The sequence below is a fragment of the Rhinocladiella mackenziei genome (genome assembly GCF_000835555.1).
Source record: "Rhinocladiella mackenziei CBS 650.93 unplaced genomic scaffold supercont1.6, whole genome shotgun sequence".
NCBI classification, from domain to species: domain Eukaryota; kingdom Fungi; phylum Ascomycota; class Eurotiomycetes; order Chaetothyriales; family Herpotrichiellaceae; genus Rhinocladiella; species Rhinocladiella mackenziei.
The window spans coordinates 248215-273002 of NW_013550599.1; the positions used below are offsets into that span (position 1 = coordinate 248215).

At 51.1% G+C, this 24788-nt stretch overlaps 8 protein-coding genes across 8 annotated transcripts; 5 read left to right on the forward strand and 3 right to left on the reverse strand.

Annotated features, from left to right (window-relative positions):
* Positions 1–981: 981 nt before the first annotated feature.
* Positions 982–8528, reverse strand: Z518_07896 (uncharacterized protein; the record flags this gene model as incomplete). The annotated part of the gene is made up of 2 exons (XM_013413639.1): positions 982–4446; positions 4707–8528. 2 exons carry the CDS (start codon positions 8526–8528, stop codon positions 982–984), a joined length of 7287 nt encoding a protein of 2428 aa, XP_013269093.1.
* Positions 8529–9197: 669 nt separating this feature from the next.
* On the forward strand, positions 9198–10346 carry Z518_07897 (uncharacterized protein; the record flags this gene model as incomplete). Its single annotated transcript, XM_013413640.1, has 3 exons — positions 9198–9447; positions 9502–10253; positions 10311–10346. 3 exons carry the CDS (start codon positions 9198–9200, stop codon positions 10344–10346), a joined length of 1038 nt encoding a protein of 345 aa, XP_013269094.1.
* A 901-nt stretch (positions 10347–11247) lies between these two features.
* Positions 11248–11670, reverse strand: Z518_07898 (uncharacterized protein; the record flags this gene model as incomplete). Its single annotated transcript, XM_013413641.1, has 4 exons — positions 11248–11374; positions 11427–11517; positions 11569–11598; positions 11649–11670. 4 exons carry the CDS (start codon positions 11668–11670, stop codon positions 11248–11250), a joined length of 270 nt encoding a protein of 89 aa, XP_013269095.1.
* A 944-nt stretch (positions 11671–12614) lies between these two features.
* On the forward strand, positions 12615–14869 carry Z518_07899 (uncharacterized protein; the record flags this gene model as incomplete). The annotated part of the gene is made up of 2 exons (XM_013413642.1): positions 12615–13715; positions 13763–14869. The coding sequence occupies 2 exons, from the start codon at positions 12615–12617 to the stop codon at positions 14867–14869; spliced, it is 2208 nt and encodes a 735-aa protein (XP_013269096.1).
* An 803-nt stretch (positions 14870–15672) lies between these two features.
* Z518_07900 (uncharacterized protein) lies at positions 15673–17484 on the forward strand (the record flags this gene model as incomplete). The annotated part of the gene is made up of 2 exons (XM_013413643.1): positions 15673–15871; positions 15926–17484. 2 exons carry the CDS (start codon positions 15673–15675, stop codon positions 17482–17484), a joined length of 1758 nt encoding a protein of 585 aa, XP_013269097.1.
* Positions 17485–18462: 978 nt separating this feature from the next.
* On the forward strand, positions 18463–18654 carry Z518_07901 (uncharacterized protein; the record flags this gene model as incomplete). Its single annotated transcript, XM_013413644.1, has 1 exon — positions 18463–18654. One exon carries the CDS (start codon positions 18463–18465, stop codon positions 18652–18654), a length of 192 nt encoding a protein of 63 aa, XP_013269098.1.
* Positions 18655–19137: 483 nt separating this feature from the next.
* Z518_07902 (uncharacterized protein) lies at positions 19138–21241 on the reverse strand (the record flags this gene model as incomplete). Its single annotated transcript, XM_013413645.1, has 2 exons — positions 19138–21065; positions 21133–21241. 2 exons carry the CDS (start codon positions 21239–21241, stop codon positions 19138–19140), a joined length of 2037 nt encoding a protein of 678 aa, XP_013269099.1.
* A 1554-nt stretch (positions 21242–22795) lies between these two features.
* Positions 22796–24558, forward strand: Z518_07903 (uncharacterized protein; the record flags this gene model as incomplete). The annotated part of the gene is made up of 3 exons (XM_013413646.1): positions 22796–23329; positions 23387–23590; positions 23734–24558. The coding sequence occupies 3 exons, from the start codon at positions 22796–22798 to the stop codon at positions 24556–24558; spliced, it is 1563 nt and encodes a 520-aa protein (XP_013269100.1).
* Positions 24559–24788: the final 230 nt, after the last annotated feature.

Consider the following 24788-nt stretch of genomic DNA (forward strand, 5'->3'; position numbering starts at 1 on the left):
AACCGCCCGCAAGGCAGCCTCCGATGAGGAAGCGTCAAACCGTAGTAGTACTCAGGTTCGAGCAACGACGCAGACGACGCGCTTTCACTCTCGCATGTGTCTAAGGTACCTGGTCACCAAATCAACAAATAGACGTCCCTTTACGACGGAGTGAAAGCAACTAGTCGGCATCTGGATGCCGACGCTTCGGAAGCAACATCCTCATGCGAGAGCACAGGCCGGCAGCGTGATGCTACATCCGAATTCCAAGGCAAGCTCTTTGCGCATAAGGACAAATCACCAAAGCGATGCAACATATCTCGTATCATGGTGCTGGAGACCAACTAACGTATTGGGGCATCCATCTCCCTTGCAGAGGTCCACCGACGACCAACCGCATTTGTATAGAGGAAGATGGATGTAGATGGCAGTCATAGGAAGCACTCATGGACCAAAAATGCCGTGAATCTAGTCACTTACTGTTATGACGTTCATCGCCAGAAGCATTGCATTCCGTTCAATCATATCTCATGCCAGAATTTTCCTTGCATCGCTTTGGTTTTCTTTCATTCTTACTTGTTGACACTTCGGGATAAAATGCTTTCAACCATTTTCTCTCCAGATAAATTGATTACGTCGTCGGCCTTGGAACAGGATGATATAAATTCGACACATACAATTTTGGCTCGAAAACGTAATACTGAAAACATGACAAGGCAGAAGAGGGAGGCAAGGTCGAGAAATGCAGAACAAATAGACGTAAAGTGACCTTACTCATTCCTAGCCAGATTTCTCAATTTTCCAACTGTTCAGAAATACCTTTTTGGTACACCAAAGCAATTCGAAGGGTATATAAAGATAGATTCCCTGGACTCCCGCTTGCAAAGACCTCCAAACACTCAATCTCAACTCCAAGCAAGAGAACAATATAGCAAAATAATAACCAAGGACCGAAAACACCGTTTTCCTCCATCAGACACAACGTTTCCTCTTTTGGATATTTCAGTCGTCCCATCTCCCATCGTTCACAAAGACAGGCATCCATTCCTGTCCAGGATATGCCGTGGCACTCATGGGAATCTCCTCTTCGGACTCGTACCCTTCGGCGCGGGAGCCAGGGAGTTCGGCGATGAAACCGGAGTTCTTATCCCGGGCATTCCTCTTTGCGTCATTGCTGCTGTTGTCATGAGTGTCTTCAAGGACATTCATGTTCCGGTCTAGTCCTCCACCGAGGAGAGTCCCCGACATTGGGCCCACGGTACCCGTGCCCATAGACTCGACGCTGACGGGCGTCTCGCTGCGCCCACTGGCGTTGGCGCCCTCAATTCGCTCTCGCAGTTTTTTCTTTCGATCGTCCTCCTCGTCTAGCCCCGGAATGCCAATTGCGTATGGTCGTTCCTGATCGTCCTCTCCACGGGGAATGCCACCTACGGGACTGATTTTCTTGGAACTGAATGTGCCGAGTTTGCTCACCGGTCCACCTGCTCCGGGTGCGGATACTTGGGCAGGATTTTGCCCTTCTTGTTGGCGTTGTGCATTGAGGTCCTCAGAAGAGCTTCTTCGACCGAGTCTTGGTGATCGCGACCGTTTGTGTAGGTCGATCACGTGTGCTCGAGGGTCTTGCTGTGTAGGTGTTGGCTGGCGCCTGGCTGGGGTCACACTTGCAGCAGAAGAGGCTCCTCTGTCGGGTACGGGGCTTGGGCTAGGATTGTAGGATCCTGCTGCGGCGCCGGAGGCGAAAGAGGTATCGTGGGGAGGGTAAATCAGTGCGGAGGCTGTGGCAGGCATGCCATAAAGATTGCCGTTGCTACCACTTGTATCAATGCGAAGATCAGACGGCCGGCGTTGTTCAGTGTTGAGATATGGATATGTGTTAGATGGGTAAAGCCGTGGCGCTTGGGGAGGTTGGGCCTGAGATGACATCGAGGAATAAGGGTAGTCGACCGGCTGGGATTGATGTTGGTATGGTGATGCCACTCTTGGATAATCTGAAGCGTGCTGATGAGTTGAATACTGAGCATACGCACTCTGCGTAGACCGCGGCTCTCTTGAGTCTTGATGGACGTAACCGCGTGGTCCGCTGGGGAATTGGCCATACAAATTCTGGTTTGAATAGCTCTGTGGGGACATCACACTTTGGGAAGGATGCTGTAGTTCGACTTGGCGACTTGTTGTGGTCAAAGGATTCTGTGTAGATGGCATCGGAGTAGTTGAGGCTCTGGAAATGCTGCTACTTTTGAAAAGTCGGTTACCAATCCCGGAGAATCTTTTCTTCTTCTTCCTCCCATCTGGGGGCAGCTGAGCCGATTCTGGAGTGGGGGTCATGAGAACATCTCTCGATTGTCGTCTCGCAGAATGAGATGGAATGTTTGAGGGTGGAAGTTGGCCCACCCGGTCTTGACCCCGATACTGGCCGCTTTGTTGTGACGAAATACTGTCATGCTGGCTGTTTCGTCGAAACATGCTGGCGCGTTTTTCTTTTTGTTGGCCGCCCTGCTCTCCAAGAGGTGTCTCTGCTCGGTTTTGATTCTGCAATTTTGAACGCGACTTTGAAGTACCACCAAAAAGCCCTCCCCACGTACTCTTCTTGGAAGCCTTGGAGTCGCCTGTAGCAGGCGCGGCAGTCGTCGGTTGGGGTGCGGGTGAAGGTGGCAGCCCCATAGGTTGAAGGTCCACTTCAGGTTTCAAGTCATATTGATAAAGCGTATCAGGATCGGGCACGTGTCCCATGTGGCTGCGGTAATCTGGATGGCCCTGGTAAGTGGATTCTCTGACAGGATACGATGCCCTGGCAGACTGCTGTGCAGGTCGAGCCAGGTGAGGCGGCAGAACAGGATATTGCTGGGATCTCAGAGCGCTCGGTAATGGTTGTCCACTGGCTTGCACCTGAGTTTGACTTCGTCCAACTTTCGGGGTGGATATTTGCTTTGGGGATCTATACTCTTGAACATATGGCCCTGGTATGCGATAGTCCTCCTCCCGTTCCTCCTCCTCTGTTGGTTGCGTTTGCTGCAAACTGGTGTGCTGCTGCTGCTGTTCTTTCAGCTGGCGTAAACGATCCAATTCCTCCCGAGGTCTTCTTGCACTGGGCAGTGGACTTCCCGAAGAATATTGTTGAGTTCTATTCATTGGCGGCTGCTCAGGTTCGGGAGTTCTGAAAGGTGGATGGTCTCTAACATTTGAATCCACTCCTGAAGGTCTAGAGTATGGACTTGATTGCTGTTGACCAAACGAGTTCGACGGGCCGGTAACTTCATCGACACTGACTTGTGATATTTCCTGACTGAGCCTTTGGTTGCTGAGCTTCTGGTTCACCGGGCTCATCGAACTGGTCGGAAATATACTGAGATCGGAGACCTGTAGCTGCTGGGACTGATGAATTTCGCCCACACCTTCTAAGCCGGCAAAGGAGAACGGACGTGTCTGGGTTTGGCTTTGTCCCTCGTACCCATACTCAGGCTGTGGCCACTGGGTCTCGCCAGGAGCAGCTGCTTCAACTGTCTCAACCTTAGGCTTCACATCTTGTCGCATCGCATAAGGCTCATCTATGCCTGGCGGGAGAATTTCTTTACGATGAGGCTCCATTGTTTCGTCTGCAGCGTCCAAGTTTGGTTGCTCGGAGATTCGCGCCTTGATATCGGAAGGACTTGATATTGCAGGTGGTGGGGGAGGAGGAGTATGTATATCAGCTTGTTCGTGCACATTCGCTTCTGGTCTCCTGGACTCTTCATCTGTAGGGGATACGCTTCGTCTGAGCTGTAGGCTGGGAGCACCCGGCCCCGGGCTAGGACTCGCACTTGACACATCCGACACAAGTGATCTACGGTTGTTTCGTGGCACATTCAGACTTCGATCGTTGGAGTGAACATCAGACTTTGACCCGTCAAGGTGCCTTCCTAGTAGGCCTGGAGCAGTGAGAACATTCATAGCAGGGTCGTCGTGGTCATCAGGAGCCCGGCGAGATTGAGAGACTGTGTCTTCTCGTGCTGTGATTTGCTCTAGATTTCCCCGGTGAGGTGATTCAACGGGAGAGCATTCTGCGGTAGGTCTGGTCACCTGGCTGATAGACCGGCTCGGAATTCGAGCACCGTCGTGATGTTCACTCTCAAGAGCAGAGATTGTCGGGCTCGCTGGGGCAGAAAGAGGCAATACGGCAACCGAAGATCCGACAGGGCCCGTCGGAATCTCCTCAACGTGCCTAGCTTGTGACTTGTCTGTTTCTTGACCGACCGAAACAGTCGATGAAGCGGCACCTTGAGGTTGAATGGTCCGTTGCAGATCGCTATCCTGAGACCTTTGGAGATCTGGCTTTGAAAACCAATCGGAAGGGGAGATAGGAGAGGTGGTGAGTGGAATTGGCGGTAAGCCTTCAAGGAATGTGGAATCGCGAGGCTGGGACTGAGAAGGGATGTTTTCGGGTTCGGTCGTGGACGGGCCAGTCGACTTTCGTCGATTGGTAAGTAAACCCTAGAGCAAGACGTCAACTCAGAACCCGATCGCAGGAATCGACAAAGTGAAGATGGTGATTTTCAATTCATTACTATTTGATGAAGAAAAAGATGATGATGATGAACGAGAGAAGATGCCGTCGGGGATGTCGTAACAGGTACTGGAAGCCCTCGAAAACCGAATTCGCCGTGGTGGTGCCCTTTGCTTGCTAATTGCCGCAGAGAAAACTACTATCAAAAAAAAAAAAAAAAAAAAAAAAGGGAAGATCAATGAGCTACCTTTTCACCAGAGCTCGCGTTACGCATTTTCTCCTTTCCTTTGGCAAAAAAGCCTTTCGCTGCACTTCCTGCTTTCCCACCAAATCTTCCAGCCGCTGCCATCAACCTCTTTCCATCCTCTTGCATGTGTCGGGCTGGGGTTGACTCGGTCAAAAGCCTTCTAGGTGATGGCTTGTGAGGAATCACATTTTCAGTCGTATCCTGGGAGATGCGCCCATTCATGGCAAATAGCTCAGAGTGCTCGGAAGTTTTCATGGACAATAACAAACCTTCCAGTTGTCCATCGGGCATCGCATATAAGCGCCTGCTCTCGTCGAAGGCCATGAGCCGTTCTTGAGGAGTCTTGAGATTCATGATCGCACGGAAAGATGCCGCCTCCATGGTAGATTGTCGGACAGGAGGTGTTGCATGTGATTCCGTGACGGCAATATTGGAGACCTCCGAAGGTAAGGCTGATTGCGCTGGCATGGCGGCTTCTCGATCCAAACCTCGACCCAAGTCAGGGCCCTGCCCTGCGGTCTCCATGGCACTCGTCATTGGCTGGATCCGAGCTCTGATAGTATCAGGGGAACCCGTAGAAGGGGAGGTCTGTTGTTTTGGTGTGGACACGGAGGTGGGTGCGGGGGGAGGTTGTTCGCTACCTGTTTCCCAAGAAAATCGGTGTTGGAGGAGAGGTTTTCCGACATTTGAAGCGGCCTCGTCAATAGGTGGCGGTGCTTGTTCGTCAGTGGCCAAATTTGAGTTAATATTGGGCACGGAACTGTCTTTTGGTTGAGGTATGGGGGTCTTCTCAGATGTGGTTCTCATAAAATCAACCTCAGTATCAGCAAGATCTCGATTCTGTGTTGATTGGGATGAGTTTGCATGCATATTGTGATCGCCCGTTTCACCGGTGAATCCTGACGATTTCGGAGTCAGACTCTTGACAATCTCAAGTCGCAACCGCTCGTTGTCACCGTCGGCTGGTGATTCCTGGGGTATGGAAAGGCCAGGAATCGATGTACGACCCACTGAGGTGTCCAACGCTTTGCTGGTTCGCAAAGGTGCAGGTACATAGTCAAGAGTTGACCGGGAAATATCATCCTCATTGGGAGCTGCATTCGACAATGGGGTAGAAGCTGATACAGATGAAGGGTGACCCAAAGATGGCTGTGCGGATGGTTGAGAAGGGGCGGAAGGTGTATCAGAAATCCCAGGTTTCTCCTCATGGCTTTGCTCAATGGGTGGAGCGTGTGTGAGAACGGGATTCGGATGATCCCTCCTAGAGGCGCTGGAAGTATCCCTTTCATTCTCACTTGAGTCTTCCGATGGATCTTGAGATTGTTGCCTCTCCTGGGCGAGCCGCTGACCAGTAGATGCCCCGGCAAGGGTACTGCCTGCTGTGGCAGCGGCCGCAAAAGCTTTCCGTGTGACACCGTGGCCTTGAGAAATCGAGCTGGAGGCGGAATTCGCAGCAGGCACACTCTCGGTGCTATCTAGCATTCCGGGTCTAGAAGATTGCGGAGGCCGCAAAACCTCCCCATGCCGTTGTGAAGGCGTGCTTGAGTCTGGCGCCTGTACAGCTGGAGTCGACGAGAACGATTGCAAGCCCCCTGGGACTGATGGGTGGAAGCTCTCCAGTTTCGACTGAGGTGCTGGTCGACTTTCACCGCTGCTCGGTGATGTGATATGGACATTGGGATTGTTAGGACTAGATCTCCCCGATTGAGATTCCAGTCTCCCGGCAAGGTCCCGCCGAGTCCCCTTTGAAGGGCTTTCTGACCGGTGGATTGATGAAGGAATATGAGGTGTAGATGGGTCACTTTTTTGGAAACCAGCCTGATCGTTATGTTTGGCCGTGTGCGTTTGCCGCTCTTTCCATTCTTCAGAAGTTGTCTGTTCGGTTGGTGGCATGGACGAATCAGAGGTAGCCGCCTCGGTGGTCGGCACCGTAGGCAACGGCTTGTCTTTAGTTATCCTTCCACGAGGTTCTTCCCCTCCGGCTGCTTCGCCTTCGCCCTCGTCAACCAAAGATCCATGTTGTGGCTGTGGACGCACAGAGGGTTCAACGCTAAGAGGTTTTTTGGCAGGCATATTGTCTCGACTCGGAGGAGTGACATCTCGACGATATCCCGTTCGAATTGGAGCGGGCGGGGAGATATCGCCAACCTCCTGTACTTGCGCCTCTTTAACCGTCAGCGTTCCGGTCGATGTCGGTCGGGATTCTGTTTGTGAGGACTCCTCAGGGATTATTGCGTAGGTCGACTGGGATGCAAATGCTGCTGGAGCTGAATCTTGTTTACGGCCGATAATGGGACTGATATCTGAGGTCGAGGCACTGTTGGACCTGTCAACCGTGCCAGACGTCGAGGTAGGTGAGAACGGTTGTTGATGTTCACTTTCGTCAAAAGCTTGTTGAACAACGGACCGATACCCCAGGGAAGGCTGATGCTGTAAGCTCGGGAGAATAGGCTCTTCACGTCGTTCATCATTCGCCGAGTCGGCTTTGGGAGGTCGAGTCGGTCGTCGAGGAAGCGACTCGGTCTCGTCGGGCACATTTTCAGACATAAGTTCACCCGTTCCCCCCAAATCGATGCCAAATCCTGACATTCTCGGTAACTCCAAACCGGGCCGAACAGAGGGTAGTGATCCCCCCTCAGGAATACTTTCATTCAGTGATGCATTGCGCGAGACTGTCGAAGCAGACACCGGGTCTGGACGATCGGTATACACTGACGAAGCTGTTGTCGGATGCCTTGAGACACCGGCGGGACCGTCAGCCGCCAGATTGTCCTCCGCTGGCTGGGTACCACCAGAGGTCTGGAGCATATTTTCAAGGCCGTACTCACTTTTCCGTTCCGGGACGGTATCTAGAGTTGGTTTCAGGCGCCGCGTCGAATCCGAGTCCTCAGAAGGCTGTGGAATCGAATTTGTGACGTCTTTTGGATCGGAAGACGTGGAACGAGCACCAACGGAGCTCTCCCTAGCTCGAGATGTGCCAGAATCAATGCTCGGCCGAGACGACTCTTGTGATTTGCGGACTTTTTCCATTTCCTCATCCATACGCTTGTAGATGTCTGATGGCCGAATGAATGCTGGTATGGGCCGGTCTTCACTGCTTTCGCTAGCAACTGGTGCTTGTGGAGGAGCGATTGGCTCATGGCCTCGCGAGAAATCTGCCGGCGGAAGCGGTTGACTTAGACTTTGTTTACGCGGAGGAAATTGTCTGGCTGATGCATTTGATCCTCGACTATCTGGTCTCATCGGACTCTCGTGTCGCTGATACATGTCCCCTTGTGTTGGTCGGTTGCTTGAACCGGACCTTCTCTGCTGAGGAAATGAGCCCGGCGCAGAGAAAGGCACATCACTAGAAGGCGGATATTGTCTACCTCTTGAACCTGGTCGGAACGCGCCCGGTGGCGTCGGACCCTGGGGTTGTGTATTCACACGGAGCGATGGTTGTTCTCGATAACTTGAGGCAGGGGGATCGTAGTCATGCTGAGGTTCAGGAAAGGGCGATGGTTGGGTCGTTGGGTATGCTGAATCGAAGCCAGGAGACGGCGAGAAATGTCTTCTTTCGTCACCGCGATCAAAAGAAGGTCTGCCACCGCTGCGAGAGGGAGACGGATCGGTCACACTTGGATTCGAAGGATACACGTTGGATTGAGGCCCCCAGCCAGGATGTCTCGCATTGCCTGCCGACACCGGTACTGGCTCGTCGTATTCATCGTCATCTCCCCAATCGCCCCCATCATAGCTGACGTTTTTAGCATCTTTCCATTTTCTTGTCACCTTTCTGTTGACGTTTGTCTTGAGGTTAGACCAAGGACCAGGCGCCGCCATCTGAAGACGGCTGTAGGACTCAATTGACTTGGACACACGAAGATCTGCAATTGACTCGACTTAACAAACGAGGAAGTAGTTCGCCAATGGCAGCAGGCGGCACATCGTGCAGGATGTTCGTCTGCAGCGGAGAGTGTCGTGGGCAGAGCGAGGGCAAATTGAAACGGGGCTGGGGCGGGTGTTGGCTGGGTCTGAGTTGCTGAGCTGGGTGACTCTGTAGGTAACCGAAAGCGAAAAATAGCAGATACAAAGAGAATAAGCTATTCAAAACATGCATTCAGAGGAAAGGAAGAAGAGGGGAAACATGGGAAACTTCCAGCCGCGTGTACATACGCACCGCAACGGCTGCCCATCCGAGTCCGACAAGACACCTTTCACAAAGTCTCGTTTCATGGTGCGTTCTTTTCCGGCTGCACTGGAAGACCTAAGACGTAGAGTTTCCATTTTGTTTTCTTTCTTTGTACATAATCAACTTCAATTTCTACCATCTGATTCATTGAAACCACGAACCTTGTATTTGCATCCAGTCTCTCACACGCCTTCTTCTCGTTCCCATCTTTTCCAACGCGTAATAATGATCGATCAGCGGACCTAATCCGCTGCAATCCCCAATCTCTTTTCAGCGACAACCACCTTGATTTGACAAGCATTCCTCGATTGTAGACTACCATGGTCTCCACCAGTATTCAAGACCGGACGACCGAGTTCCGCACTATCCTCGCTCAGGCTCAGAAGCGGCAGATTGCCACAAAAGGAGGCCCTCAGCGACAGTCCCTGTTGAGTGAGGCACAAAGGAGAGAAGCAAACGGCGGCGCCAATGGGTCCTCGAGAGGCGCAAGATCTGAATTTGCTCGAAATGCCGCGCAGATTGGTCGTGGTATCACTGCCACGATGGGAAAATTGGAGAGATTAGCACAGCGTACGTGACCAGAATCGGCGGCAGCTGCTGGGAAAGGTATCTGACGTTCAGCAGTCGCCAAAAGAAAAGCTATATTTGATGACCGACCGGTAGAAATCTCTGAGCTCACATATGTGATCAAACAAGATCTGGCCGGGCTCAACTCTCAGATCTCGGCGCTCCAACAACTGACACAATCCCAACATCCAACTGCATCCCAGCCCCGGTCAGCCGACCAAGAAGGACAACACAACAAGAACGTCGTGTTAATGCTACAGAATAAAGTCACCGATGTTGCCGCGAATTTCAAAGACGTGCTGGAGATACGGACGAAGAATATTCAAGCGTCGAGGTCCAGGACGGAAAATTTCGTGTCATCTGTCTCCGCGCGTTCACAATCGCATTTAGATGATTCACGATCAGAATCTCCGTTATACCAAAATGTCTCGAGCCGGCAGAGAACACCACAGGACTCGACAAATGACCTCCTGACGCTGGAGCCTTCAAACAAGTCTACTTTGATGCGGAATGCCCCCCAATCCGAGCAGCAACTCCTACTCATGGAAGAGGCCCATCAAGCCAACACATATATTCAAGAAAGGGGTCAAGCCATTGAAGCCATTGAAAGAACGATAAATGAATTGGGAGGTATTTTCGGACAGCTTGCATCTATGGTGTCAGAACAAGGAGAAATGCTACAGCGAATAGATGCAAATACTGAAGATGTGGTGGATAACGTCCAAGGCGCCCAGCGAGAGTTGTTAAAATATTGGAATCGTGTTCAAGGCAATCGGTGGCTGGTCGCCAAAATGTTTGGCGTGCTGATGGTAAGCGAACAGGTCTTGAGAATCAAGATGTGCTTGATGGCTAATATTTCTTTCCAGATATTTTTCCTCTTGTGGGTTCTAATATCCGGCTGAACGATAGAAGATCTCTGGCATACGACATCAAATAATTCTTTTCACTTGAGTCCTGTGACAACTGCTAGATACAAAGGTTTCCAAGTCCACGGTCTGTATGAAGCAATGCACGAGGGACCGGTCTGAGAATTGTCAAAGTCCAAACACCGCACTTGTCCGACAACCAATATACTCCCTGCGCCAGCCACGGAACGGAACGGGCATAGCGACATCCTGATCGAGCACCAGGATATTGCTCTCCACCCCCCCCATCGTCTGGAAAAACCCGACATTTATGAAGACTGACGATCTTCCGAAGCAAATATGCACAAGGACGGCCAAGGATGCCTTCGCAGGCAGTGATTGTCAGATTCAGGGTTCCTGGAAGGGTGGATTACCCGGAATCAACCAACATGAGAAATTATGGGATTGAAGACATGGCGCAAGTGGGACATAGAACCTGTCTCGTTTCTGTGAGCGAATTGGATTTTCATAGTTTGGAGAGGAAACCGCCTTGAATACTGCTGGCAGATGGAATATGGCTGAAGTCGCCAGCATATGACACCAAGGCAGGAGAAGTTGCTCACTGGCCTTCGAAATTGCTTGTATAATATGAAATGCCTTCTAATCCATCCTTGACACGTGAGTGTTTCTTGATCAATTCCGCGCCATTGAAGCTGGTCTTTGGGTCGATCCTATAGCCCGGGGAATAGCGGTTCCAGGTTCCGTTGCTGGTCAATCAAGCACACTGCCATTGGCAGGGAGCAAGAAACAATGGCATAACAATAGTGATATTGTTACTAAAGTGTCTTCATATTACTGTTCATGGGTATCGCTCATGCTTGACCAACTTTTCCTGGCCCCAAAAGTGCTTATGTACATTGACGTGTATAGTATTCTGTTTGCTAGCACGGTGATGTCCTCACCGGGAGGTCTGAGGCCGGTCTCGTCTGGGATGAATAAGTGGTGGATACTGTGAGCGCGCCCATAAGGAAGAGGCCATTCGAGGTGAATCTGTGCGAATGACACTGCCGATGCCCATGAAAACACTATGATCAGATCAGAACCCGTCACTGTTTACCCAATTGGAATATCACGTACCTGAATGTGGCTCCTGACCCAAGCATGTACTTCCCAAGGGTTCGCATCACACCAGCTTGACCTGCGCCATACTGGAAGATCGTGACCGCTCCTGAACTCGATGTCAGTTCGCCTTATTTAAATTGCATAAGTCGTGACAGACCGTAGATAAATCCCATGATGCCACCGACAGCTCCCGTATGTGTCAGCTTCGTCTAAATATTCTTTTTGGTCTTCACTTACTTCCGCCCATAAGCATTCCCATTTTCACTGTAAATGGTTAGTTCAACAGTTGCAGCGCAAATTGATGGAACAGTATACATTTGTCAACCCAGGAGGGGCCGCGCCGCTGCGCGGAAGTCGGTATTGGAGGCATTTTTGCAGATGTATTCGAACCAAAGACGCCCACAGAGTGCTTGGGGTTGAAGTTCCGCGCCTGAAAACTTGCAGATGTCGATGAGGGACTCTCAACGGCACAAGACTGCGTCCAATGAGTCGAAGGCTTTCGACTTGCATGTGGAAAAGGAAGGTCAGACGATGAACAGGCCACACAGAATCTCTAGAAATAGCCGCGGACAGTGAGTCCTGTCAGACGGGGACTCCCCTCGATATGCCGCTCGCTTGGCAGACCGGCACGCTAACCCATTTGCGTCGGGCCTTGTTGCTTCAGCGTCAAATTGAACAGCCCTGAACAACGAGTTGCACCCTCGCAGACATCGTGGAGAGACTTTGTCGACACCAAACCGCCATCAGATCCAGCTGCCCTTCTTCCTTAATCCTCTCATGACTGATCGACTTTGATTTCGACCCTCTCGCGACTGTGGTTGCCCATAGGTCAGCCCGGAGAACCTCTGGTCAGAAGCCCCCCGCTGCCTCGATCTTTGCACGCGAGCAGCCGATTTCTGGAAAAATTCATCCAAGTCGACCTCTGTATGTCTTCAATCGAATCAGCAGTTCCCCTGCCCTTCCTAGCAGCCGTTTCATCCATCGCGCCGGCAGCAAATGTCACTAACGCAATCTCTTTCCCAGATCGGCCCCAAACTTCGAGTCCTCGAATCCGACACATGACACTCTATCAACCAGTGATTGTCTGCTTTTGCTCCTCCCGACTCTTGCATTTCCCCTTCGCTGTTGAACCGGAGTTGTTGAGCCAACCGACAAGACCAGCTGAGCGGCCCACATTTCTCTCCCTCGCGTGAACATTTCCCGATGACGACCGCCGTGGCATCACCTCCGAATTTTCAAAACATCTCTCGACTCAATTGGAATGGTATTGGTGGTGCCGGTGGCGGGTTTTCGGCCATGAGCACTGACGAAGTGTCTCGGATGTTCATGCCTCAGCGCAAGACCGTGCAGAGGAGTAATTCATCTTCATCCCTTTCATCCACCGGCTCTTCCAGTTCTACAGTGACTCTTACGCAAAATGATGTCTCCGGAGATTCAACACATGGAGCAAAGAAGAAAGCAAGAGGAGGATTCTGGCCGGTATCGAAATCTGAATCTACTTCGAGCGTGTCCAATGCACGAGCAAACGGGTCCCTTCAAACCGCCATCGGAAATTCTCTGGTGGGGAAGAGTCAAGTACAGCCAGCTTTACCGAACCAAAGCCCTACCAGTCAAACAAATGGAACACGGGTGGTGAATGGACAATCCACAGCCGAGCCTGCGGCGATATTGGCGTTGTTGCCAATGAATGGTACTTTCGAACGGAAACAGATCAATCTCCCTTTCTACCCAGAAGTCCTTCGCATTGGGCGACAGACAAATGCGAAGACGGTCCCCACTCCGGTGAATGGATATTTCGATTCCAAAGTCTTGTCTCGCCAACATGCAGAAGTGTGGGCGGATCGAAATGGGAAAGTCTGGATCAGAGATGTAAAGTCGTCCAACGGAACATTCGTGAACGGACAACGTCTCTCCCCGGAAAACAGAGAATCCGAACCTCATGAGCTTCGTCAACATGATACCCTGGAATTGGGGATTGATATTGTGAGCGAAGATCAGAAAACTATCGTTCATCACAAAGTGTCCGCCAAAGTTGAATATGTTGGACTTCCTGGGACCACCAACAATGTACTGGATCTCAGCTTCGGCGATCTCGACCCGTCCCTCGGTGGAGGATTGCTACCGTCGCCTGTGAGCTCACCCATGCTACATTCACGCAGTCGCCCTGGAGGGCCTGCTACAAATGGGCGACTTTCAACACCTTCCAGTGTTTCTGGGGGTCCGATGAATTCGGTGGCTCAACAGCGGCAGATGAACTTTTGGGGCGCTCCATTAAACGTTGAACAGCTTGTCAAGTCGCTATCGGTAAGTGATTCTCCAGCTTCACGAAATGAGGAACTAACGAATTGTAGACTGAAATGCGGGCTGCACGGCAGCAGGCCGAGGAACTTGAGCAAGCGGGAACGTTTCTCAATGCCATTTTGACGTCCGGGGGTGAACCTCCTAAAGCACAGCCGCAAGCGCGAGAGCACGTTCCTCAGAAACAATCGAATGGACGTCCCAAAGGGACCAAGATAGAACATATAACACGTTTCGCCGATCCGCCAGCACCACCACCGCAACAACCTTTACCTGAGAAGCCCGACACTTCCAAAGCAAGTCCAGTCACCACCGCGTCGTTCGCCAATCTTCTGAAGCGAAATGACACAGCTAAACACCCTAACAATTCGTCCCACTCCCCAACAAATCCTCAAAACAGTCAAATGCTGTCGTTGATCGAAGCACTATCGATCGCTAAGAAAGAGCTTGATTCTCAGGGAGCGAGAGTCAAGCAGCTAGAAGATATGCTGAAACAGGAGCGAACGGCCCGGGAGGACGCAGAAGAACGAGCTCGCAAGCTAGAGCAGCACGCTACAACACGGCCGGTCTCCAGGGTAGAAGAACAATCAGAACCCGATGCCGACTCGGACCTGGACCGGAAAACAACTGAGGAGTCTCTCGATCGCGATGGGGACGGCGAAGCTGAAGAGAGGACCAAACATCTTCAACAAAAATATGATCAAATGCTGGGAGAGATGCAAAGACTGAGATCAGACGTGGACAAATATCAGCGACGCGCAGAAACAGCCGAAACAGATGCCGCTAATGCGAGACAGAGCCTTGCAGAGATGATTAATAAACTGAGGGAAGAGAACGAGAAAGTCGAACCATCTCCAGACCATTCCAACGAAAGACGCTCACCTCCGGAAGTAGATGATGACGGCGAGGCGATTGCGACTCACGAAGACCAAACCAGTTCGAAGTCTGTGGCGAAACGACCGCCACATGCTAATGGACACATCCGGGCACCTAAGCTGCCTGAGCAACTGGAGAGGGCTATGACAACTGTTCTGCAGGACAGAAGTGCCAATGGAGATGCCCTAGCTCAGTCGGCACCGTATGTGTCAATGCTGGGAGTGGTACTAATAGGAGTTGGCTTAATGGCCTATCTCAATTCATGGCAGAAGTCCGAGAGATGACCTGCCAACAAGTCGACCAGATTTCTTTCATTGAACATAATCTTTGGGCAGCTAATTTCCATACGACGTTACAACAAGCACTTGTCACTCGTTTGACTCTATAGCGTCGCACATGGGCATGGCGTTGGAAAACGGGACAGGACGTCATGGCCAGGAACATTGAGGTCGGTGGGGCTTTTTTGGTGCATAAACATGGTTACTATTGGGCTGAGAGGTTGCCAGGCGCAGATGGGAGTCAAAAGAGACCTTCCACGCCAGTATTGGGGACCCGCCGAACAAGAAACTGGGAGACTGCCACCTGAGACAAAGATCACGATCGGGAAGATCTCGGATGGGGCGTTTGTATATACGTCGAGATAGGATTGTCACTGCGTGAGACCAGACACGGTCTGCCATGGAATGATGATACGAGACGAAATGACAAACCCATAGTCATAGCGGTATCTTTCTCCGTTCGCCCTAAAAGTTCAATGCCCTCCGCTTCGGTAAACGAGGCGTCCGGATCTGACTCCCGGTCGGCCTCCGGAAATCCTCGCTACGAGTAATTTATTCAAATGCTCACTACCAACCGCCAATAGAACCCGTTCCCTGATGATGTGGAAATGACGCAAAGGATTTTGTTAATCCCCGTCGCCCGTATTCAGACTCGGGGAGGGCACCTGGAGATTCAATAGGTGCAATGGTGGCTAGGGTTAATATGTTCCCCCAACGCGCCTTCGGCCGTCAGACATGGCGTCTCCCCAGCACCGTAAATATCTCTTCGGGCGGTAGGCTGTTGTTTCAGAGGCTAACTCATGAGACCGATGTCTTTGCGTGCTTCCCTTTTGCCCAAGTGGCAGCGATCGCTTGGAACGGTCTACCGATCAACAAAGTCCCTTCAACATGGACTCGTGCCATTGACGAGTTCACCGACACGCCAGTATGCGACGCTCATGGCAGACGGGCAGGGCCTGAGAGACGACAAGAGGGAGAAAGTGGTCATCTTGGGTAGTGGTTGGGCAGGTCTGTCACTCCTCAGATCTCTGTTGAGAACATTCCTCTGACATAGCTAGTTAGGCTACGTTCTCTCCCGTCGCCTTGACACCCAAAAATACCGAGTCGTCGTCATCTCTCCTCGATCCTACTTCGTCTTTACTCCCCTTCTCAACGATACGACAGTCGGGACACTGGAATTTCGAAATGTCTTGGAGTCCGTCAGAAAAAGAAACAGTAAGGTGGAGTTTGTACAAGGATGGGCAGACGATGTCAATTTCGCCGACAAGCTTGTCCTGGTGGAACCCTCTGTATTGGATCCTGACGTTGGGCATGCCTTAACGGGGCCTCGAAAACCAAATGAACAACAAACAACTAATGGCTACTCAAAGGACCTGCAGCCGAGCGGCACGGGAACAACTAGCGGCTACACAAAGCACCTGCAGATGGGTGGCACAGGAAAAGATCAGGTCCCTACATTTCCCATTCACTACGACAAGTTGATAATTGCGGTGGGCACATACAGTCAGACATTCAACACCAAGGGCGTGAGAGAGAACGCCATGTTTCTGAAAGATGTCCGGGATGCTGTGGCCATAAGACGAAGGATCTTAGAGCTGTTCGAACTTGCCCTGTTGCCCATTATCCCAGAAGAAACGAAGAAATACCTCCTACACTTTGCCATCGTCGGTGGGGGGCCGACGGGCATGGAATTCGCGGCCTGTCTGTCCGACCTTATCAGGGACGATATTTCGCGAATTTATCCTCAACTACTCAAATACATTCGAATCAGTCTCTATGACGTGGCGCCCAAAGTGTTACCTATGTTCGACGCTACCCTGGCCGACTATGCGGTGAAGCATTACAAACGACAGAACATCGAAATCAAGACCTCACATCAGGTCGAAGAGCTCAGAAAAGGATTTCCAAATGACCCGGAGGCGGTGAAGAACCAGGATAAGCAGGTCAAAGGTCGAGTCTACACGATCAGGACCAAGCAAGAAGGCGATGTCGGAATAGGCATGTGCGTGTGGAGCACTGGAGCGATGAAAAATCCCTTCGTATCCAAGGCCCTGAATCATGTCCGTCGCTTCCCAACGCACTCGGCCCATATCACGCAGGGCGAAGTAACAGACCCGATGCAGAGGCAGTGGATTATCCAGCGAGATCCCAAGACGGGTGTAATTCTCGTGGACGACCATTTCCGAGTCAATCTCACCACTCAGGCGGAGGATGGCGGAGAGGACAACGTGCCCAAGGCGTACATGAAGGATGTCTTTGCACTGGGCGACACGACAAAACTCATGTCCGGAAGCCTTCCCGCCACGGCACAAGTGGCCAACCAACAAGCCAACTGGCTCGGAAAGACGCTCAATCGGCATCCTGACCCCGAATCCTATGGTCAAGTACCGGGCTTCACGTTCAAAAATCTCGGGGCCCTCACGTACCTGGGTGGTGCAAAGGCCGTGTTGCAAGGCGCTTCTTCCAATGGAGGAGTTTCCAGGGGGCTCAAAGGTTGGATTGCATATCTCGTTTGGCGTGGCGCGTATCTCACTATGACGTTGAGTTGGAGGAACAAGTTCCTAGTACCGGTGCAGTGGTTGACGGTGAAGATCTTTGGACGAGATATGTCAAGGTTCTAATATGCTTAAAGGTGGTATGGAGCACCCCTCGAAGATTATATAAAAATGTTCGTCGGGAGACAAGATATGGAAAAGAAAAGTAACTGGAACTTGGGTCTTCTGCAGCACACATGCAGCGGCGGGAATAGTAATCAGTAACAAGCTCTTGAAAATCGGGAATTGGGTCATATTCTCTTTAGTCTCAATGAATTGTCTGTTCCTCCGGTTCTGCTCTTATATGTTTCTCTGACAGTCCTCGACATTGACTTCATCCCCGTGGTCCGTGGTAAGTCGGTTTGCGGGAACGAAGCCCCCAGTCACAGGCTTATGGCATATCTGAGCAAGGCTTGCTCCCCTTGTCTGGAGACATCAGACAAATCCATTCTGAATGGCGGACATACCTATGTAGCAACGCCACGGATGCAGTAGGGCGTCGGTCTTCAAATTGAGTACTCCAGATGAAATGGTTGAGATGACATTGACTGGCCAAGCGACGTCTTTGCCGACACGGACGGATGAATGGAATTGTTATACTAGTGGTATCTTACATTCAAGCATTAAATCTTCGCTGCTGACTCTGTATTATTCGGCGAGTCCCGGAGAATTGATTGACCTTCCGCTGCATGGGGGTGGAGGTTCTGCGGGTCCTCTGGACTTTGGGCTGCTGGTAGATCCACTCGTGCTCACATGGATCGACATCCACACGCAGAGGTCGGGAATGATGTTGAGCTCACAGTGTCATCAGATATGGCAGGTGTATATAAAATGTCTCGACATCTACGTAGGTAAATCTGCTTCTTACAAGAGTGTTCGCACCTCACTTCCCCTTCCTCATTCATCTCCATTATTATAAGTCTCCATCCCATCTATTTCTCTCACGGGCTGTGCTATCATACCACGTAGTCAACTATTCTCTCTCTATATTATATATCACGTCTTCAACTTTCCATCTCCAATCCCCATCTCTGGATCCATCCAACGCCATACTCGACCGTCAAAATGTCATCAACTCCGGAAAAAGCCGCCCCAGCCGTTGCCCACGCCCTCGCTTACGCGAACCTCATGTCCGTCTTCTCAAATCGCGATCCCATTTCGCGTCTTGAAGCAATAAAATCCACTTACCACAACGACGTAGTCTTTCTAGAACCTAACGAAATCATTCAACAAGAAAGTCGACGAACTACTAGGTGAAAGGGTAGGTTGGGCGTTCACGCCTATTAGTCCCGTGCGAAGTAACCATGAATTGGTCTATTTGGCGTGGGGGTTTGGGCCGGAAAAGGAGCCGGGGGAAGTGGATGTCAAGGTCAAAGGGTGTGATGTGATTATTGTGCGGGGGGAGAAGTTTTGGGTGTTGATTGATGGGGTTACTGACGCTAAGGTGTGACTGGAAACTCAAGTATTAATTCCTTCGTGGATGGATTGCAGTATGATGTATTGCGGTCACCATACGTGCCACGAGGCTGGGGAACTAAGGAGGGAATACCCGCAGGCCGACATGGACTTCTTCAAGTCTCCGCCACTCAGTCATTATCAGTCATGGATTTCCTCTTCCATCATCTTCATTTATATTTATTGAATATGTGGATGATTGAGGTTGGGAAGGAGCCAGATCACATTTGCCCATTTTTATCACCATGTACAACGAGCAAATCCATGCTCGTCGTGGGCATATCATTAGTAATACAATTGTCCATTCCTAGCCTCCTTCGTGTCTGTGAACAAGCCTATGCCCAAGATATTTGACGCCACTTCACCGTACTTGACCTTCTTTGCCCCCAGGAACTTGACCAACTCTTCAGCTGATAGATTAGACCCATACTGTGGCAGTCGGCCATGATGATCTCGGACGTCGAGAACACTGTACGACTGTGCCGCCCCGGTCCCCGTGTCGATCATTGCCGAGTTGTGCAGTGCCTTGCCAATCTCCAACGGCGACAGGCTCACTTTCCTGCCGAGTCGCCAGAAGCCCCAGTACAACGGTAATGTTGCCAAAATAGCGAGGGTCATCAATCCAACTGCGACACCCAGGATGACCTTGTTGGTTTTGTAGATTGTGTGATATATCCCGTATTGGCCGAGCTGGGTGACCCTTTGTGAAGGAACCGTGGTACTTTTGGCATCTGTTTCTGTGGCCGAACCATCGGGCCAGAAATAGTCTGGTATTTGATGTTCCGTGATCGCTACAGAGCTCCGGAACATGATATCACGAATGTCGGATAAAAGCTCGTCCATCGGAGATGCGTACGTGTTGTTCAGGTAGGCGTCGTTGGTCGTGCCCTCGACAAATTGTGCATACGGGGCAGCGAATGCGCCTTGAACGGACACATCAGCGCCAGAGTTCGTGATGTCTTCTTTCAGGATGATACTCGAGTCGAAAAGTCTAGCGAAAGCCAGCGCAATGCCGCCCAGAGTGCTATGCACGCCTGGTGTAAGCAGAGAAAAGTCCGCTATCGCATTGTCGTAATCCGGTATTGGCAGTGTCTTGAGCAATTTGTCCACTCGAAGTGAACTTTGATCGACATCGGTAGAGTTTGCGGTCCAATTCACCGTGGATGTTGGAGGCTGAAGGGTCACGGTTCGTTGCGTGACATTGACAGGATATTCTACCGAGGCTGGCTCGAGGGTGCAGTGCCGGTTTGAGACAACAAGCCCATTACTACCCTTCTTGTCTTGCCAGAGAACGTCGAGGGTGATCGACCAGTCTGTTGATCCAAGTTCAACCCGAAATACCGTGTTTTCCGGCTGCAGCACTGTTCCATTCGCGGCCGTTGAGAGGGGAGTTTGCAGGCCACTGCGACTTGCGGTGCAAGTGTACAGGAATCCAACTCCCATCAGAGTTGTGGCACAGGATACATTCGAGGTCGAGGCGCAACCGTCCAGATCGAAATGTATCGGGGATTGACTGGTGTAGTTTCTAAGAATCTCAGTAAAGTTGGGAGTGTAGTACACGGTCCCAAACACATCGTGCCCGGTTGCGGCGACGACCCCTGAGAAACCTGCCGGCAAGCGTTCGGCGACAGAGGCGGTCATGTTGGCAGCATATGAAGAGAAAGTGGTCTTCGAAGTACTCGCTGTCTGAAGGAGAGCCTCCAGGCCTGAGAAGGCTGTAAATGCGATGCTGGCGACACAAATCCAGCCCCATATCCTCATTCTTACGAGGATGGCAAAGATGGACTGGCCAACCTCCCAGCGGAAATGAAGGTTTTTGAGGGTCTGCCCTTGCAGAGCATCCACCCACCAGTATATGGCGACTGCTTCCCCGAACATAATGGCAAATGCATTACTTGCAATGAAGTTGAACAGAGCAATGTATGTGCTCACGCTGACCCGCCACCTATGCCGATCGCCAGCAATGTTCACGGTCGTGGCATCCCACGAATCAACATCTTTGCCATCAGACACAAGCAAAATGATGATGATGCCCACGATGGTCCCGACGATAAGGCATAGACAGAAGAAGCTTAGGAATGGAAATCGAGCCAAAAACCCCACGCGCCATCGCGTTCCTCCCAGCTCATTATCAGCGGGCTCTGCGATCTGAATATGACCGTAGGAAGAGGTCGACGTTTGTGATGCAACCTCATGCCATCGAGGTCTCCGCCCTGGGCAGGGAGGTCAATTCAATTTCCATGGATAGGGTTAATAGCTTTCAGCAATCTGAATACTTACCCAGGAGTCCATTTAGCGTCTGGAAGGGAACACTCTCCTCAGCGGCTTCAACGTGCAAAGCTTCCTTGTTGCTACGGCCACGTAAGGCTTTGAATCGAAAGACATTCATAACTGTGATTAGTAGACTGCAAAAAGAAGAATGCGGTGCGTCATGGAGTCTCTTCACTGAAAATCTCCTTGCCACAGAGTGCTCATCAGGCTGGGTGCGCATAGAAGAGAATGTCAACGTTAAATATGCGGCTTCGGACGGTTGCCGCCAGTGAGTAGGATACTACATAAGGCTGATGGACTAGGTGGACCCAGTAGCCCCTAGCCTCATTAATGGTATGCATGACTAACGGGACCCTTACCAGACATAACCCCCCCGGTCATACTCTACCACTGAGCATCTATAGCGAAAGACATACGTGGCTGAATGAAGGAGGGGAGAAAAAAAGGTAGTCGCTAAATGGAGCGACGTGCTTGGGATGTGCAGATGCTTATATGACTTAAGATCATCTGCTGGGGCTAGACCAGTCAGCCTCAGGCGAGCTATGTCTTAAAAGTGGCCATCGCAGAAGGGAGACGCGAGTGAAAGTATGAGATCCAATACAGCTTCTCTCTTTCTTTCAGGCTTTTCCAGTTTCCTCCTGAGCTCCTGTTCAAGCAAGATTGTACATCCTATTTTTCTCACTCAGCAAGTGGTCGGCGTTTCGGCGTCCATGGCAAGAGTGCGGGAACGTAGCGCGGCGGAAAGCCGGTAAATGCTCATGATGATGCATTAGGTAGAAAACAAGACCATACTCGTCTCCCCCATCTTCAGGAGCGGTGCTGTGTTGTCTATCACCACTTTCTTTATTAGGCTAGCTGACGGATTGTCCGCGTATTCTCAGACCCCCACAAGCTCTCACTTAGGGAAATGCTCTATTGGAAAATGAGTTAGCTCTGGGGCACGTACCATGTAGATCATGCATGTCGCTGACTTTTGGGCATTGGCCATCGAAGACAGGCCTCGGCTGCTAAGCGAATTGAGACCGCGGGACGGAGCTACAGTCTGCCTAGATCGACTAGAGCACACCCGAGAGCTCCATTTCTTTCTTGGTCCCCGGCCAGAAGCACCGCAATATCATTCGAAATCCCAGGACACAGAGATGACGGAAGAACCTGGTCGAGCCAGGCGACCATTGCGCAGTCGAGCGCGTCTCGTTTGCGAGCTGTGTCACGCTCGTAAGGTGAGTGAAACTCTAACCACATGTGCCGCCAAAATACGAGAAACTAGACGCACCACGGAGGGAATGCCACCGGATATCTGTATGCGTGGAAGTGACTGATTCAGCCTCACAGGTAAAGTGTGACCTTCAAGATCAACCCAGAGGAACGTGCAGCAACTGTCACCGGTCTCATCAGACATGCCGGTAAGGATGACCGGGAAAAAGGCCGCCCGTTCCATCCTACGACACTCTAACGCTGTCCTCATAGACCTCGGTCAGGGCGTCCAGCCCTTCCAGCAAAGACATTTCGCCCGTCCAGTCGAACGCAGTCCTTTTCACACACCAGTCATTGGAGCCACACTCCGGCAGCAGGGACCCTCGTCTCAACCAGTCCGACAGCAGTGGTGGTCGAGGCACAAACAGAGGGTATCATCCAGACACCCGAAAATCCTGCTTACCTGAGGGACTCGATAATGCCATGCCCTTCTCCACCACTGTCCGTTCTCGTCCAGGAAGGCACGGTCTCGAATCGAGTCTATGCCGAATTTCTGCGAGTCAGCGAGGCTCTAATACCACCGCCAAAGCTCATGGCCGAAGCGCTCGAGGACAACTATTTCGAGCATCTCTACCACCGCTGTGCCGTCATAGATCGACGTGATCTCTCAGGCAAGAATCCTTCGTTGCTGTTGTCTCAGGCCACTTGTCTTGCAGGATCTCTCGTCCGTCAAGTCAGCCCCCAATTTCTGACGACCTGCGAGCATCTCTACCTCAAGGTAAAAACGTTGCTGGAGACGAACCACGAAAAGGATGTCCTTACTGTTCTCAAGGCTATCTGCCTTGCTTCCTGTTGGAACCTCAGCCCTATGGTGTTGGTTCGCCTCGACTGCTCCTACCATTGGGTGAGCATCGCGGTTCGACTTTTACTTCAACTAGGCCTTCATCGCGAATCTACATATAACACCATCAATGGACCAGGAGTCCTTCGCCGCGTGGCCTGGTATATTTTTGTAAGTGCTCACTGACATCGTCCGACTTCTTGAAATTGATTAGCCATCCCAAAAAAGATCCAGGACAAGTTGTACGCCGTTTGCGTCGGACTTCCGGCCATGATTAAACCCAGCGAGTTCAAGATTCGACAGCTAGAGCAGGGAGACTTTGAATTTGTCAATGACAAATCAGAACTCTTCATACAATATGTCAACTTGAACGCCATGATTGGAAGCATGGTTGAAGTTTATCGCCGAAAGGGTGAAGATACTGCTGCTGAGGTACTTCCCCACCGTCTCTTCTCTTTAAACCAATTTTCCTCTGTCGCCAGCCTTCCATCGATGTTTGAAGGCGATTGATATAGCATTCCAGAATACCAGCGACAAGCGTTGAGCAGACCGAAGCTAATCCACTGTCCGCACAGGCAGCGTACAGTATATTACATTCGATGAAGATGTGGATTCATCAACTACCAGAATACCTCCGTCTGTACCAAGACAGTGATAGAAGACAGTATCGGCGGAATGTATACGAGATACATATCAACTACTTTGTCGCTGTTATCTTGTTCTTCCATCTATGTGGCCACGCCTTCCGAACGACAATTACAAACCCGACAACTCTCATCGCCTCTTCGTGCATCGCACGACTTTACGAAGAAATCTACTACCGAGAAGATATTCGATTCCTGCTCCCCATGAACCATTGGTTTATCCTGGTAGGATGCTTGCCCCAAATTCACGCCCTGTCCGGAAGATCAAACAATGCCGACGATGCGACTTGTGGAGAAGAGTTCAACATTCTTCGAACCGCTCTTCAGACCATGGGTAATAAATGGCCTCAAGCAAACAACTTTGTGACGGCCGTTGACAAACTGCAAAAGAAGAGGAGTGGTGCTCACCCCAGCAAGGAATACAGACCGACGTCGCCGGAAAGACCTAATCCTACAGCGGCCGACGACGGTAATGACGACACATTCCCTAATGCAAGCGACGGAACTGTCCTCCTAAGGGGGTCAATACGAGATCTGTTTCCTTTCCCTGAATCGATGTGCCCGAGGATGGCTATTCTCGACTCCATTGATCCCAACCATGGCACCTTGGGTTCGGCAAATATAGAACCACTGTCATGGGACGAGGATTATCAGTTCAACTGGATCTTTGACACCATCAGCTCAGATCATCTCAGTGATGCATATGACGGACTGCTGGGCCAGAGTCTTCTTGGCGGGCCAGGTCTATCTTTCTGAACACAATGATACGAAATGCAATACGTGTTAGGTTAATCCGTGTCTTTCGCTCACTTCGGCAAATCATTCTCATACGAACGCAACACTGAGCCTGAAGATTCAAATTTGAGATTATCGACTTTAAATACGACATGGGATACACACTGGAGTCAATGCTCCGCAGCTCACCTCTCCCTCAAACCCGCGGTGCTGACCAACACACCTGCTTCAACCTATTCGGTTATATGCCA